This window comes from Arctopsyche grandis, chromosome 1 (genome assembly GCF_051622035.1).
Source record: "Arctopsyche grandis isolate Sample6627 chromosome 1, ASM5162203v2, whole genome shotgun sequence".
In the NCBI taxonomy this organism is placed as follows: Eukaryota; Metazoa; Arthropoda; class Insecta; order Trichoptera; family Hydropsychidae; genus Arctopsyche; species Arctopsyche grandis.
The window spans coordinates 9,651,644-9,668,142 of NC_135355.1; the positions used below are offsets into that span (position 1 = coordinate 9,651,644).

Genomic DNA, 16,499 nt, shown 5'->3' on the forward strand with positions numbered 1-16,499 from the left:
ACTGGGCACCCTTGAATATCCCTTTCATATGCATTTTCCTTCTTTATTTCATACAAATATATCAATTTCACATCTTATTTTTTACATAAAAAATAATACGGCTGAAATTTTTGAAAGATGCACTGCAAAACGACAATTTTAAAATGGAAACTAATCAATTATCAGATACGTCCATAGAAGTAGAATACATAGAATGGTCATTGTTAACAAAAGTATCGTCTAAAAGCGAGCCATCGAAGAGAGAGACGGAAAGTCAGAAGAGAGACAAGTGAGAGAGAAACGAAGTTTAGCAAACAATGAACAAACTCTGCCGCGCAGAGTTTTTGTAGCAACATTTTTGGAGGCTGAGAGCGATTCTATGCATTCTACTTCTATGGATACGTCCCTTAAACTCCAATTAATCACCACGCGTTTTTAGACACCGATTCAATTATTTTATGTTTATGTCAACCCTTGACGCTACCTCGAATATATAACAAACTAAGGAAAAATATTGAATTTTTTCAATTTCATTAGTATCACAAGATATTTTTAGATGTCACTGTGAAGAAACCAAAATGAATTTCGAATCATAGTCTTAAACACGAAAGAGCGCGCACTGGTGCGCGCTTGGCGATTAAGTGGTTAAAAGCAGCATATTTGGAAGGGTGGCAATCAAAGAAGGAAAAAATATCACAAATTATTTTAATTGTTAATTGAAATGTCTGTATTCCATCTATATTTACCGCCAATCTTTATACCGAGTTGATACAATACAAGTAACCTAGACCGAGAAGCTATCCTACATACTCAAGTTGAATGTCAGCTTCCAAAAACAGTCACATCCGAGCTACTCGGTCTAGATTACTCGTATCGTGTCAACCCGGTATTAACTGATCTGAAGTGAGTGGATTCTAGTTACTTTTATTTAAACACACAATATAATATGAAACCTTTAAATATATATTACAACCATAAACATTTTTTATCTTGACATATTTTTAGAAATGGCGGCATTTTGAATTTTGCCTAAGGGTGGCATATAGTCTAGGGACGTCAATGGCCGTACACGAACAATACATTTAGTATCCAATTCGTTGTTTTTAGCAGTTTTTGCAGTTTCTTTTTGTTTCAGATACACCACTGGACTAAGATTTGTTTTGATGTTGAAATATGACAATCAAGTGGGGAGGAGGAGTAATACTTATGATAATTTCTTACAATGCTTTAAGCTAACATTTAAGAGTGATTTAAAAATTTACTTACGGTGTCAATTTATTTCACATAAAAATCGTGAATACGGAATATCTGGCACTCGAGTTTTCGTTAGTACAATATTTCGCATGCGTAGCTTTCGATTGATGTAATTTTTGGGTGCCAGATGTTCCGTGATCGAGATTTTAGTGACTTGCGCGAGATTGCTTTTTGCGGAATAATCACCAAACCAATTTTCTTAGTGCGACGGCTTCGTCTCATTTGATTCCTCTCATTATTTTCCACTATGGCAACACCTTCAATATGTTGAACTGTCAGTGCCTGGATAACACAGCTCTTCATCTAATTTTAGAACTCCAACATTTTTAAAAGTTTCAGACTTGATTATTATAAACATTCCTTATTGTCTTTTTTTCTGACATGTAAATTCTAACCTCAAAGGTTTTGTTAATGTTTTTTTTTTAATGATTAAATTCAATAGACTTCCAATGAATTATTCTTTATTCACTCTACTGTTATGTATTATTATATTCATTTAGAAGTGTGAATAGTATATACTATATTATATTATATATTTAGTAGTCTGGAAATAATACAAAATATTTCCGATCTGCCGTAATTGACATTTCTTTGTTTTTCAGATTTTAAGAAGACGAATTCAATTTACAATAATTCCTCTCAAAATTAGTAAAATCACAAGTTTTTCTACTATACGGAAATTTTTGGTATTTAATTTTTTTAATAACATTAAATATGTGGATTGTACAATATGCCATTCAAATTTTCGTTGAAAGATGTTTATCTAAAATTCTCTTTAAGTGTTCAATATAGGATATTACTTATTTTTCCCCAACACTGAATTAAAGTATTACCGTCTATTCCGAATGTATTGTGATGAAATGTTACGCTATTCAGTGACTAAGTGGAAGGGAAATATATGTGATGTGCCTATTTAATCCCTTTTGTGTTGCAGAAAAAAGGGGGGGCTTTAAACCCACCCCAACTTGTATGAATAGAAAGTGGCACCCCCCTCAAACTGACATGTGTAATGCTATTCATGTGTGAAAATATTTTTTTACCACAAAGTTTTTATTTTTTCATACTTAAATTTATACAAAATTTTATCATTGGGATTTTTGATAAAAAATGCTGCAAGGTTTTATATTATATTGAAAACACAGTAAAAACATAAAGTAGCTCAGAAATTACGAACATGATTAGTTGAATGAGTAACACCGATAAAAAATCGATTTTGACATTTCGTTTGCAAATATACTCTGTAAATAATAATGATAACACAATTTGAATCAATAATATTTCTTTATTTGTTAATAACTTATATTATTCCTTAGTATAATATTACACATGAAATTAATTAGTGCATATTTTAACATTTTTCGTCGAATTAATTATTTTTCTTCTCATATACATATATATAGATATTTATCAATTTTTAAAACTCAAACATGGTAAATTTTCAATGTATATAAACAATAATTTTAATTTCCCTGATCGTTTAATAAAAATTAATAAGAAAATGATAGTTTTCACTTCCTTTTGAAAATTTTCTACTAATACAAAGTAAAATTATATTCTTCGACTACTCAATTGTTAAATTTTAATCACAGCGATGAAAATCGGTCATTATTAAAAATAATTACATCAATCACAACATTGAAAATATTATCTTTTAACATAAAATGATAATTTACAGATGAACATTTTATAAATTTGACTATTTCCTACTATGTATCTGGCTATTGTATGTGTGTTAAAACTATTTGCATTTAAGTGAAGAAAAAGTTATTCGATTAGTTGTCAAGTTATCATATGATAATTAAAAAATGGTAAGAAGTTATTAATTTCTGATACACATTATTTTTCCAATTTTTTTTTTAATTGACCTTTAATTTGTTTTCGTTAGAATTTTAAAGAAATAATAACATAATTTAATTAATCCGTGCTTAGCAACCCTACAATAATATGTATGATGATTTGGTAACTTACTTGAATACACCAATAAGAATTGAATGTCGTTATTCATTGTTGATCATTATCGGGGCTGAAATTTGAATGGTTGTTTTTGTCTATCTACAAAGTTGTGAGATTAAATTCATAATCTTTTGTTTTTATGTATGTATGTATATGTCCGATGAACACATTTGCTAACAAAATAAATTATGAATTTTCACCGTGTTGAAATTTAACTTGTATAAATCTTTTTGTTAATTTAGATTAACGGTAACCCATTGGCCATAGTAGTTATAAAAATGAAAGTTTTAATATAATTACATCATTTAATATGGATCCACCTAAATCTGATGAAATCTTACAACGCGTTCTACTGATAGATACAGATTATCGGGACTTCATTTATCTATCTATTTACTTCCATCACTGAATAAAACCTCACAAAATTTGAATTTGTTATAGCTTGCTCAAGAGAACATTTAAAAAATTTTGCATCACACACGCATTACGACAAATATTTCTGTTTTATTATTTTGTGATATTGAATAACAAATACCTATTTTTAAATCAATGCAAATGTACATTTATATGCACCTAAATTACTATTTCAAAATCTCTCGAGCCCGCTCAAACTTTTGGTTTGTATCAACACATAATAAATTATATAATGTTGGATTATCAATCAATGTAATACAAATTTGTACATGTTTCGTATGCTCTATTGCCTTAATTATAAACGAATTCTCACAATCATTTTCATGAATATACATATACATACATATGTATGTAGTTAATATAACACACAGTTTATTATGTTATTTTTATTGGTTTATTTACAATATTATCGTAAGAGTAATGTGAAATATCAATCAATCACTTTGTTTTTTTTTTGTTTTTTTTATTATGTTAATATGTAATATAATTTAAATAATTCAATTTTTGGCACATTTTTTTTCTAAAATTGTCAATTCGTATAAATCACTTACAACTCATATCGCTTATTTCTTTTTAATTTACTTTCGTTGATCACAATTATAAAAAAACATTTGTTTTAATTATTAAAAGTTATTTTTATTTTGGACAAATATATTTTGTATTGTACTACTTTTTCCGTTCACTTACACATTTTCGATGAACTCACATTCACAAAATATAAAAATGATATATGTCGCTTGAATTTGTTCCATTTGACCCATTCCTTATTTTACTCGTATTAAACTGCCTGAAGTACCAGAAGAAGACCTTCCATATTTCCATGCACATATTATGTGTATCACTTAAGGTCTTCAGCTTTTACATAGTACACAGCAAGTACATACATCCATTCATCTAACACGTTCATAAAGTTATTCCTCTGATGTTCACTATTTTCTTTAAAAAAAATAGTTAATTTCACTGAACGATTTCGTATTTGGGAGAGTCGTCGTTTATACCTTTTGAAGTATTAGATTTGGTTTGAGTTCAAACGTTCTGCGCCATGGCGTCCGTGCTGGAGGCGCTCATGTTCATGGCGAGAGGATGAGCTATGGTGTCACCACTCAGTGAATAATTGTGAGCTATTTCACCAGAGCTGACGGTGGACTCGTGGCCCGTCGGGTTCTCCTGAGGCATGAGCAGCCTGTGAGGAAACCCGAACAGCTGAGATCACTGGAGTCTAGGCCAATAGTTGGAGGTGAGGTCTGGACCCTGTGAGGGAATCTGCACTGGCACCGACACGCCCGCTGATATTACACCTGTCAAAGAAAAAAGCTTTTTAATTAATTTGAACTTTACCTATGCATCAATTAAACCTTGTTTTTTTATTTTATTGTCACATAACAATCCCTTTACAACAGCGAAATAAAAAGATTTATCAAACAAAAGGAACACCCTCAAAGAAAAAGTTTTGCGAGTTTTGCGAGACGGTAGGTATGAATTCATAAAAGGAATGAATTCATAATTTTAAATCCCGTGGACTACTTTTATGAATTTTCGAAAATATATCATGTTGATACATTTGTAAATAATGATGATAAAACTTATATTTTATTTATAAAAGATGCACTCAATGGCGAATTATTAAGTGTGGGCCCTGGATATCATTTGTAGGTAATTTTCAATAATAACTTATTTTATTATAACTAAAGCCTGCAAGTATTGCAACTCTCAAATTATAAGAAAAATCGAATTGGAAAATTCAAGTATGAATAAAAATAATTTAATTTGATTTAATACAAATTCAAATTTAAAAACGAATTATGGTCAGAAAATAACACCACACCGTACTTGACGCCGGGGGCGAAAATTTATTTTTACTAATTCTTGAAATCTCATTGCAATTGGTATTTATTTGTGGTGCACGCGCATTCACATTTACTTTACCATTGGAAAAATGATATATGCTAGGAAACATTTTGTTTTTCAAAATAGTGTAACGTAAAATATACATAATATATGTACATAGTTAATACTCATAAATTAGCGTGACTTGTCCATCAGAAGATCATTTAAAGACAGGGTTGTAGAAGAGCGATACTATTTTTCTTTTTATTTTAAATAGTTAATATAGTTGTAAATTCCTAGTTTTAAATTAGTTAATTTAATTCTAGTTAATAATAATAATAATAATATTTTAGAGACAGTGCTAAATAGTTCTATGTCGTAATGAAAAAATCCTTGTTTAGTCATTAAGTAGTTTAAACATATGTTGAATAGTGATTTTTACTGCATTATACATTTACAATATACGTATTTAATTTTGATTTTAAATTATAAAAATGGCTTCAAAACGAAGGCAATGTTCGATACAATTTTTTTTTGCTAAACGAAGTAAATTAAATGTATCTGAAAACAGTGTTGCGTCTTTAAAATCAAATGAAGAAAATAGCATCAATTTAGAATCTAGTAGTATAAATATAATAAATGATAATAGTGATAGTGATGCGATATGTGTTTAGAGTACGGAGATGTGGGAAGAAAAAAAACGCAAATATCCCTGATTAATATGTAAGTCTAATAATATTGGATGTAATATTTGTTGTAATGTAAATTATAGTAAGTTCGAAAGAGCAGCCTTTTGAAAATATTTTAGATATTATGAATGACTCGGAAATTGCATCAACCAGTAAAGTTTTTAGAACTACATATTTTATAGCTAAACATGATAGACCATATTCTGATTGTTTTGATCTATTACTTTTGCAAGAATGAAATGGATTACAAATTAGCCATAGTTTGCATTCACGTTATAGTGCAACAAATATAATTGATCATGTCAGTCAAAATATGAAATCTCGGGTATGCGAAAAAATTATAGAATTGAATTGAAAAAAATTGTGCAAAATCGAGCGTACCGGCACCTCAAAATTTGCACTATACCATGTATATATTTATTTATTTATTGTTTTCCCTACATTCCTATACACACATATTATTTGAGATTTTAAATAAATGTTCCTGAACTCGTTGTCAATACAAACGTAAAAACAATGGTCGGTGTAAACGAAAAAACCCGCCTTTCGAAATTTCCATACAGAAACAATAAAAAACCACTGAGGAAAATTAATTTCCACGCGTGACATTTTCAGCAAGATTAATCGGAATTCACCTACCGACGACCCGAAAAACGGCTTTCACATGTTTTTACTTTAATAAACGAACCCCAGCCACACAACAAAAACGTTTTTGGTAACATTTCTAACGGAGACAAATACATTTACCGAGTTGTATTATTGCGTTTTGTTTCAACGCCGCATATATTACATACATTTTTTCCAACCGCACGCACATCATATATATAAAGACGGTAATCTGTGTGTGTGTGTGTGTGTGTCCTAACTCTCGCCGAACATAATTAATGAATCGATAAAAATCGATAAATTCATTTTTCGACGAGACGACTTTGTCGCGACTCGAACCGATCACCCCAAATAGCCTGAATATAGGTCTAAATTGAGCTAATGGTCACGAAAATCACGCCAAAACCAATTCTTCATTTCACCTTTTTTTTTTAAACATTAATTGAAATATTCCTTCTCGCCATATAAAAATACGTAATTTTAATAATTTCATTTAGCGAGGTTTTGAACCATTTTTTTATATATTTATTTTTATCTAAATTTAAATTATTTATATTTTGACGATATTTGAGAAAAAAATTGATTTCATTCACCGCGGGCGCCGGGAATCGAACCTCGGACCCTCCAATCCAAACGAAATGTTCTCACGAGCCCGCGCCGCACGCCATATCCTCGCCCAGAATACGTGTTGTAAATACACATCATATGTATATGCACGTAATTTCTTATGTGTAATAATAATATTCAACGTTACGAGGTCAATGACCGTTTGTGTATAATCGGAAAATATTACATTTTGTTAACTTTAATTAACATTTTGTTAACGTCAACTTTAAGAATTGAAAATTATTACAAATAAAGAATTGAAAACTATCTATGAGAGTCTACGAAAATAACGGTTCCGGTTCCGGATTTTTTAAATATTTAAACATATTTAAATATCTATATGTACTTATACACGTGAATATGTATGTCACAATGTATACGAATCGAACCAGTGGAAAAAACTCTCGTTTCACTTTAGCAGTCAAACGAATGCATTCGGTTTAAATTGCACAGCAACAACAATCATCAATGAAGATTTGTCGATGTCGGGCATTTACTGAATATATGGGACATATTCAGTGCGGACTACACGCGGATTATTCAATTTAACTAGCGCTCAACATATTGAATTTTGGGATTTGCCCATTTATGCAGGTGTCCATTCGCGAATTTTAGTTACAGTGGATTTACTGTGGCTCAAAAACTTTTCAAAAAAAAAAAAAATGAATTGAGCATATATGTATGATATATGATCAATAGCATTTATACAATGCGAATTTATACAAACATCATCCACAGAGACATCTATGGAGAGGTTTACTACAAATGGTTGCAAACCATGCAGCTGCATGCTCATTTCGATTAAATTTTGACTGTTTGAATTTCAGCATGTGCGAAAGACGAGATATTCATGGGGTTGCGCAGATGACATTTCGATGTATATACATTGACGATTGACAATTCTTAAAATTGAGTTGGATCTTTCTGGCAAGTTTAAAATGGCAAAAGCTGAGACAAAAGTATGAAATCAGCATGCGGCCACATGGTTTGCAACCATTTGTAGCGGAGCGCTATGGAGAAATTTTTGCAGCATTTTTATTAAGCAAATCAACGATTTGCAAGAGAGATAGGAAAGGAGATGCCAATTTTACAGGAACCGTTTCAATGAAAATCAGATTGGCAAACTCTGATAGGAAACGATCGAGCCACTAGTGGGACTCGAACTGTGACCACTCTGCTTGAAAACATAATATGCTAACCACTAGTCCAAGCTGCTGGTTACCGCAATGGAGTTACATCGATGGGAGATAATTCCGTTGCTAGGACCTGGGGCCCAATTTGAAATAAATGGCATAACAAAGAGAGAGAGAACACGGAATACGTGGGTGAAAAGTATGACAAGGGTAGTTGATATAATAGAGAGAGTAAATAGATTGAAGTGGCAACAAGCGGGTAGCCAAGCGTAGCTAGAAGAACGGATGAGAAAATGGATTAAAGAAGTGCTTGAATGGTACCTGAAAGATTTAAAAGAGTGTGAGAAAGACCACAGGTGAGATAGGTGGATAAAATTAGAAAAAAAATGTGTGGATTGTGATGGATGAGGGTTGCCTAAAACAAAGACGAATAAAGAAGTTTATCCAGCAGTGGATAGCTGTAGTCTGTAAATGATGATAAATGTTTGGTATTTTCCGATTTTTTTTTGTGTTTTTGTCCACAAATTTAATGTAGCATAGCGTCTATCATGTTTTAAGTAACTCACCATAATGCCATTACAGATTGCCCCAAATCAGCACTATTGCCAAACGTGTACATATGTATGTATAATAAACAAATCTTAATATGTTGTGACCTAGCCATTTTTTGGGGGAAGGCAGCGGGGGAGGCGAAGTTTCAAGTTTCATCCCTGGTATACCATACCAATAAAAATAGATTGTACCTATACTACTGAACAGATTTTACTATTGAATATTTTCAAGTAATAAAAATATTTTTATGATATTACATACATACATATGTATGTACATATATTTATGTTCGATCTATCTTATATGTGTATTTTTAATGTACGCCTCACGCGTTATTATTATATTCAATGGGCGCCTACGAATTGAAATTTGCACCCGGGTGTCTACCACACGCCCCGAATAAATATGTATGTGAGTATATACTACATTTTTATATGTATTATGTTTTATATATAGTATATATGTATATATTTTACATGGCAAATGGGAAATGTCACTTCCAAGCCTATTTTTCACAGGCACCCGGCCACTTCCTCTCGCCGACGGGTCGGGATTGAAAACAAAAAAAGGGAGAGCGCATAAAAATAACGTCAAAAAATTATTAAGTACGCAAAAATAAAATAAAGGAAAAAATAATAATCGCGTCCTGCTTTGGCGCGTTGACCGGGAACAATCTCATTTTGTCGGTGGGATTTTACGTGACCGCGGGAAAAATGGCGACTCCTTTGCCTTTTACCACTTTTTCGTTTTAATTTTGTTTTTGTGAATTGGACTTTTGGTGGGGCACGTGAGAATCATTACCGTTTGTTTTGTTTTTAATACTCTCGTTTCACGTGAGGGAGTAAAAAAATGATTTTGTAATAAAATACGTCACGCTTGTGAGTTCGCGCGTACATAATTAACGAATTATGACGTACACGAATTAAAACACAAACAATTCAGAATTTATGTAACTTAGTATTAAAAAATCATGAATATATGTATATATGTATATACATATGAAACTTTAATGTAGATTTTCATTCGGGGAAACGGACAAATCATTCTATTTGGGAAAGTGTCAAGTAATTAAACACTTACCGGTGCTCGTCGAGGTCGTCGTGCCAGTGCCGTACGACGGATGGGGATTTAAGGGTTGCTGATGGGCTGCTGTTCTTGGTCCGTATCCACTGAGTGGATGAAGGGCGTCCGGGAACATGTAGGGATAACCACCATCCCTTTGCTGAAGGCAACTCGAACTCAATCCACTGGACATGGAGCTACAAAATAAGATAAAAAATAAAATGCAACAATCATATTTCCACAGAGATACATTTTTACAACAATGTTTATTTGTTATTTTAATTATTTCACATCGTTGTACATATGTATGTATGTATGTATGTGTGTATGTACGGCTCAATAATGGGGTGCTCTATAAAAACAAACGGCAATAATAGGTTCAAAAATTGTCTTCATTGTGTCGCGACTCTCTTCCCCCATCCCCTTTCTCGAGTTCGACCACCTTGTCCCTCCTCTCATTTCCTACCTCTCCCATCTCTACGTCGAGTTCTTTTCCTCTTTTTTTTCCGCAGGTAACTAAAACAACTTCCTCTCTGTTTTCCGGGCCATTAGTCAATTATTTAATTAATCTTGCCTTAGTTCGCCGAGACTTGGGGAATGTTTAAGGACCTTTCTCCCGTACTCTCGAAACAATTCCCGAAATCGATTTTATTGAACTTCACCCGTGGAATTCCTCGTTTTATTGCCGACTGATTTAAACTCTATGCAAAGCGAATCGAATAAACTATTAATCGACATTTATTCCATTCGTATACGGAGTGAAAATGTCTATATTATAATTAAATTAATTTCAATTACATTTATTTTAACTCCTTCAAAAATATTATACATACTTAATTTGGCGATGATGAAAAAGCTATTCAATATCTACACTTGTTTTTAATTTCAATACAAAACGGAAAATAGACTTCACTAGCTAGATGTACATATATGTATTATATATTTATCGGCTCAATCTGCACTAAAGGTATGTTACCCAATCGCGTAAAAATTTGTCTACTGTAGCAGTTTCTCAAACTCAATATACATACATTGTATGTATGTACATACGTACATATGTATATACAATCGGTCGACTGATGATTATATGTATATAGTCGTGTATATTATAACTACATTTTTTTGAGCTTTGATACAATAATGAGCTTTGTGAGATGTATACATCTCATGGAGTTTGTCGTAGTGCCATAAAGTACAAGAAAATATAATGGGTAGGCAAAATATAAAGCATATAAAGTGAGAAAACATCTAAAAATATTCCCATCATCTTTATGCTATAAATTATTGCAAAAATAAAATATTATAAATTTTGGCTAGGGTAACCAGCCTTTTTTATACAACAAAATTTTTGAAGTGACAAAAAATCTAAAAATATTCCCCCATCATCTTTACGCTCTAAATTATTGCAAAATTTAAAATCTATATATATACAAATTAATGTCTGTGTGTGTGTGTCTCGAATAGGCTCCTAAACCACTGAACGGGAACGAGAATTGCATGCGTTATTGTGGCATTGCAACGCATGCCGGGTTCAGCTAGTATGTACTATAATTTTTGACTAGGGTAACCATCCTTGTTACATATATAACAAAGTGTGAAATAAAACAATTTTTAAATTTTTTTTTCAATTAAAAAATTTTTTTGTATAAAAGAAGGTCGGTTACCCTAGTCCAAAAATATTTTTGTTTTAAATTTTCTTATCATTTGTATAATAAAGATGATGGAAATTTTTTTAGATTTTTTCTCAGTTTAAAAATTTTGTTGTATAAAAATGGTTCGTAACCCTCTTTAAAAATACTAATTGGTTAACTAGTAGGCTTAAAACAATCATTAGAACATCCATTTTTATTTTATTTCATTCAGTCGATAGGTTTAAAAGTTTTGTTCAATTTACAAACATTTATAAAAGATATAATTTTTTCCATATTTGAAGGGTATTTTTGAAAATTTCTCTGATTTTTGCTCGCTACACGGCAAGGGGCAATTACGATTTGGCCCGCAAGCAAAGTGTTAATACGCACCCGATTAATACTATAGAGTCCAGTGGCGTGCGGTGGAAATTTCTCTGTTTCTATCGCACAGCTTTTTTACACAGTGTTTGCGTGAATAAGATACAAGAGGATGCTATGACATCATACCGCATCCCCTTGTGTCCTGCTCGCACACACGTAAGTAAGGCAGTGCGACGAAAAAAGGGAGAATTTCACCGCACGCCACTGCATAGACAGAGATCCTAAGAAGAATTAACCTTAAGGCAGAAAGGCGAATTAAAATTGTATCGAATATAGCAGAACATTCAAATTAAATTTAAAAAATAGATACATATCTTGTGAATTGTACCCGACTTCTCAATATACTATATATTATATATGTATATGTATTTGAAGACGTGGAAACAATTACTTGATAGAATCTCACCTGTAGGAGTCAGCCATGGTGGCAATGGGTTGCGGTATGGACGGGTACATCGAGTTGAATCCCGCATTCAGGTTCAACCTGGGCGGGGGCGGAGGCGCCGGTGGACTACCACCCCCCTGCTCTGCGCCCCCTCCGCTCGTCGACCCCCCACGCCTTTGGGTACGCAGCTTCTCCTCTCGCCGCCACTTGGCACGTCTATTGCTGAACCAAACCTGCACAATCAACAAAAATCGAAATATTAGACAACGAAACGAGCTTAATGCCACATAAAACAGTAGAAATTATCAAAACGGTTAGCATAAGTATTCGAGTAGCTACCTTACATCATTAAGATTACGTATCTGTACATATGTAGTTCAAGATAAATTCCTCCATAATATAACTAATATAAAAAATGTATGTGCTATAATTCCATTTATTAAAAATGTAGATTCAATCAAAGCAAATTTTTCAGGTGGCTATACATACATAATTCACATTCACGATATCGAATGCCCCAATTGTAAAATTACTCAAATAATGAATTTCGCATTACATTACATTTCACATTAAATATTATTTGAAATTCACAATAATATTTAATTCTGACAAATAAAATAAGTAGAATTTTTTTAATTGCTTTGTTAATAACCGTTCTCATTGAATTAAAAATCCAATACATAAATTAGTAACCATAAAATAATTTAATTAATTTATCCGTATATCCATTCACATATTTATAGAATAATAGATGTTTTAATTGAAAAAAAAAATCGAATCGTCATAGAAACTGATTTGTTTTCGATAATACGAAACAACATTACATATTTACATACTTACAAAGTCTTTTTCGAAATTATATATTAGATCCAGTCAAACGGCGTAATTTTTTTCGTATATCTACTAATATAATATAAAGGTTGATTAGATGCAACGAGCTGGAAGTTTTTCTTATACATGTATAAAACGCATATTTTATGAATAAGCATTACAAAATTTTATTTTGTCTGAAAGATTGATTTATAGTATTATCTACAAGTAATCTTAAAGCTCTTCAGCAACAAAAAAGACGATTCATGTATGACAATTATATCTGTTAGATATGCCAATTATCCACTTACATACATACAGCCAGCAGTATGGATCGGTGGTTGCGTTTATGTTTAGCACTGAGAAGTTACCGGGTTCGGTCCCGTGCTAATCTTTAATGCTACTGGTCAGACTTGGATATTTGTGACTCCAACTCGATCTTTTCCTATCAGAGTTTGCCAATTTATCTGATTTCGTTGTTAAAACGGTTCCTCCATTAAAATTTGGCAAAAACCTTCCTACCAGCTACATATGTCAGAAATATCTGAATTTGATTTATGTACAATATTTAAAAAATTATGCCTAACTCCAAATCCATATATGTCTCTATGGATTAATTAATTAATTAATTAATTGTTGATTTCGCCTCTCGAAATACAATGATTTATGTGATAAAAAATTCTACAATATTTGTAATTAATTGTTTAAGAAGGCGCATTGGGGTGGCGCTGTTAGGTCTTCCTGGTATACATATATATATATACATACATACATATATATCTATGTATGTAAAACAAAATATGTTACGAAAAGTTATCGAAATTTTTGGAAATCGTAGTGGTCCTACGATTGACACTTTATTCCGTATATAATTGTCATAAATCAAATATTCAGATGCAACAACGCTTTTTAATGTTCAGCAATAAAATATATGTTTTATTTTAGACATACATACGGCCGTTAGCATTGGATCATCCTTTATGAAAATTAATAAAGTGAGAGATTTTCACACACATCGTAGGATCTATCTATGTAATAGATATAATAAAACAACGCTAGGAACTACAATATAATAATACAAGAGATGTTTTATTGAAAAAACCTCCCCTAGTATTTCACGAAATATTTATTTTAGCATAATTTTCTTTTTCCCATCCCTGGAAAAGGGATTGCGCGGTGTCTTCGTGGTTTTCCCGAGTGCATAAATGTAGACGCGCAATATACCTAGATATATGTATATATATCTAGGGGTAAGATTGACGACGACGCACGCCCACCATGAACAAATAAATCCTCGTGAAATATGAGAATAAGTAATGAAAAGGGTCACCCGGCGAAATGGCCGGCCGCGAAAATAACGTATGTACAACAAAAAAGACGACCCGTTGACATTATGAGGGACGGTTTGTCAACAACAATGGTTGGCGGAAGACGAGCCCCGTCTCTACCGACGCAGAGGGAAGATAGAAGAGGGGGGTGACTTCCGGCCCCACCGGAAGTCAGTCAGACGCCGAAACTTTCATCAGCTACGATCGGTGATTTATCGTCGAAATTAATACGCGCGTCGTCTTCGTCCTCTTGCCGACTTCCGTCGCGATCTTCGGACACGCGACAGAGAAATCCTTGTTTTTCCGCGTTTTCGCTCCCGGGAAAATGTCGCTTTTCCGCAGTGCGAGACGACGCACAATGGATCGTCGCCTTTCCGGACATTCGATTCACGGCTCCAAATGACCATTCGTGAAAGTTTGATAAATTCTCACGACTTTGTGCTGTGTGATAAATTGTCGTAAAAATTTATCATTGCGATTTATCATTACGCACAATTTTCCAATAGGGCCAATCATCAAACATTTTCAAATCAATGCGCAATAAATAGACTGCAATTTGCAAAAATCAAAATTTACTTATGTTTCCTCAAAGACAGGTATGGAATAAATTATGAGCTTCTTTTCCAATCTTGATATTTCCAGATTATAACGAACAACTAACTATGTAGAATAAATTATCCCTTCGTGGATACAAATGAAAATCTTGTGGATAATTAATCTTTGGACCTATGTATACAATACAATCTTTCATATTTACGGATGAATTATATTATACATATTTGTATGATATAATTTGTATAATACGATTCGATACATACTAATAAACTATTAAGTTATCCGAAACCTGTAGAATTTTCGTAAAAACAATTTATAAATAAATTGTGAGACTGTTTTCTAATCTTGATATTTCCATTTTTAAGATTATTTTAAGAATATCTCGGAATCAGGAAAATTTATAGAAGCTTTCCAAGTGCTTTATAATTTAAGGAAAAAAATGAATTCTAGTATATATAGACAGAGTCTAAACAACCTGATTTAAAATGTTATTAAATGATAAAACTTCATCCAGGAAATTTGATATTCAAGCTAAATATTGTGTTGATGTAAATTTTCACAGAAAAAATCAGTGTCGAGAAAGCCTTTGAGGCTTGTGTCGTCAAATATTCGTGTTTTTGGTCCCATGAAGAGGGATATAAAAAGGACGAACCGTCAGTTGTTTTCCGTCTGTCCGCACAACTGGCAAGATCAATAATGCTCCACGGGAACATGCGTCCCGACGCACGATACCACCTAACGAAACACAGTGCCGTGCATGCATTTAATTTATTTTTACTCTTTAAAAACTTAGTAAGCACATCTGAAACAAGCCAAATATGCTCCACATAACCCAAAGAAACACTTTTTTTTTTGAGTCTTAAGCAACATAAAAATTATAAAACATAATTTTAATTTTAAACTTGTTTTCAAATTTCAATTTTAATTTAAATGATCTCACCATTAACATTATAATTTACATCCACTGTTGGATGAAGGCTTCACCAACCGTCTCAACTACTGTCTTTCTATTTATCTTTGTTCTGTTTAACACTTCCACGAACTACATAGATGTCTTTTAAAAACAAACTAGATTCCAAAATTTAAAGGATTTTTGTAATTCTTCTTTTCCAATATCTTTTTCTTCTATTGGTATATTCTTTTATTTTGTATTTTTTTCGTGTTTACTTTTTTATCTTATTTTTGTTATTTTGCGCGGTTTGGTCAATGACGGAAATATCGATTTTTATATTTCGATGATGAAAAATTATCGTAATAAACACTTCTAAATTTCCGAAAATTTTGAAGACCGTGACGTTTAATAGCTAGAAGACTTACGTATATGTTTGACTTTC

The 16,499-nt window shown here is 32.2% G+C and overlaps 1 protein-coding gene across 1 annotated transcript in view; it reads right to left on the reverse strand.

Moving 5' to 3' along the window:
- Window positions 1-4,630: 4,630 nt before the first annotated feature.
- The window catches only part of toy (paired box 6 protein twin of eyeless), a 44,225-nt gene continuing 32,356 nt past the window's right edge, over window positions 4,631-16,499 (reverse strand). The window contains exons 6-8 of the mRNA XM_077430313.1: window positions 12,494-12,705; window positions 10,088-10,272; window positions 4,631-4,898 (exon numbers count right to left, since the gene is read on the reverse strand). Of these exons, the coding sequence (XP_077286439.1) occupies window positions 4,810-4,898; window positions 10,088-10,272; window positions 12,494-12,705 (486 nt within the window). The 3' untranslated portion in view covers window positions 4,631-4,809. The remainder of the gene's footprint in view (window positions 4,899-10,087; window positions 10,273-12,493; window positions 12,706-16,499) is intronic.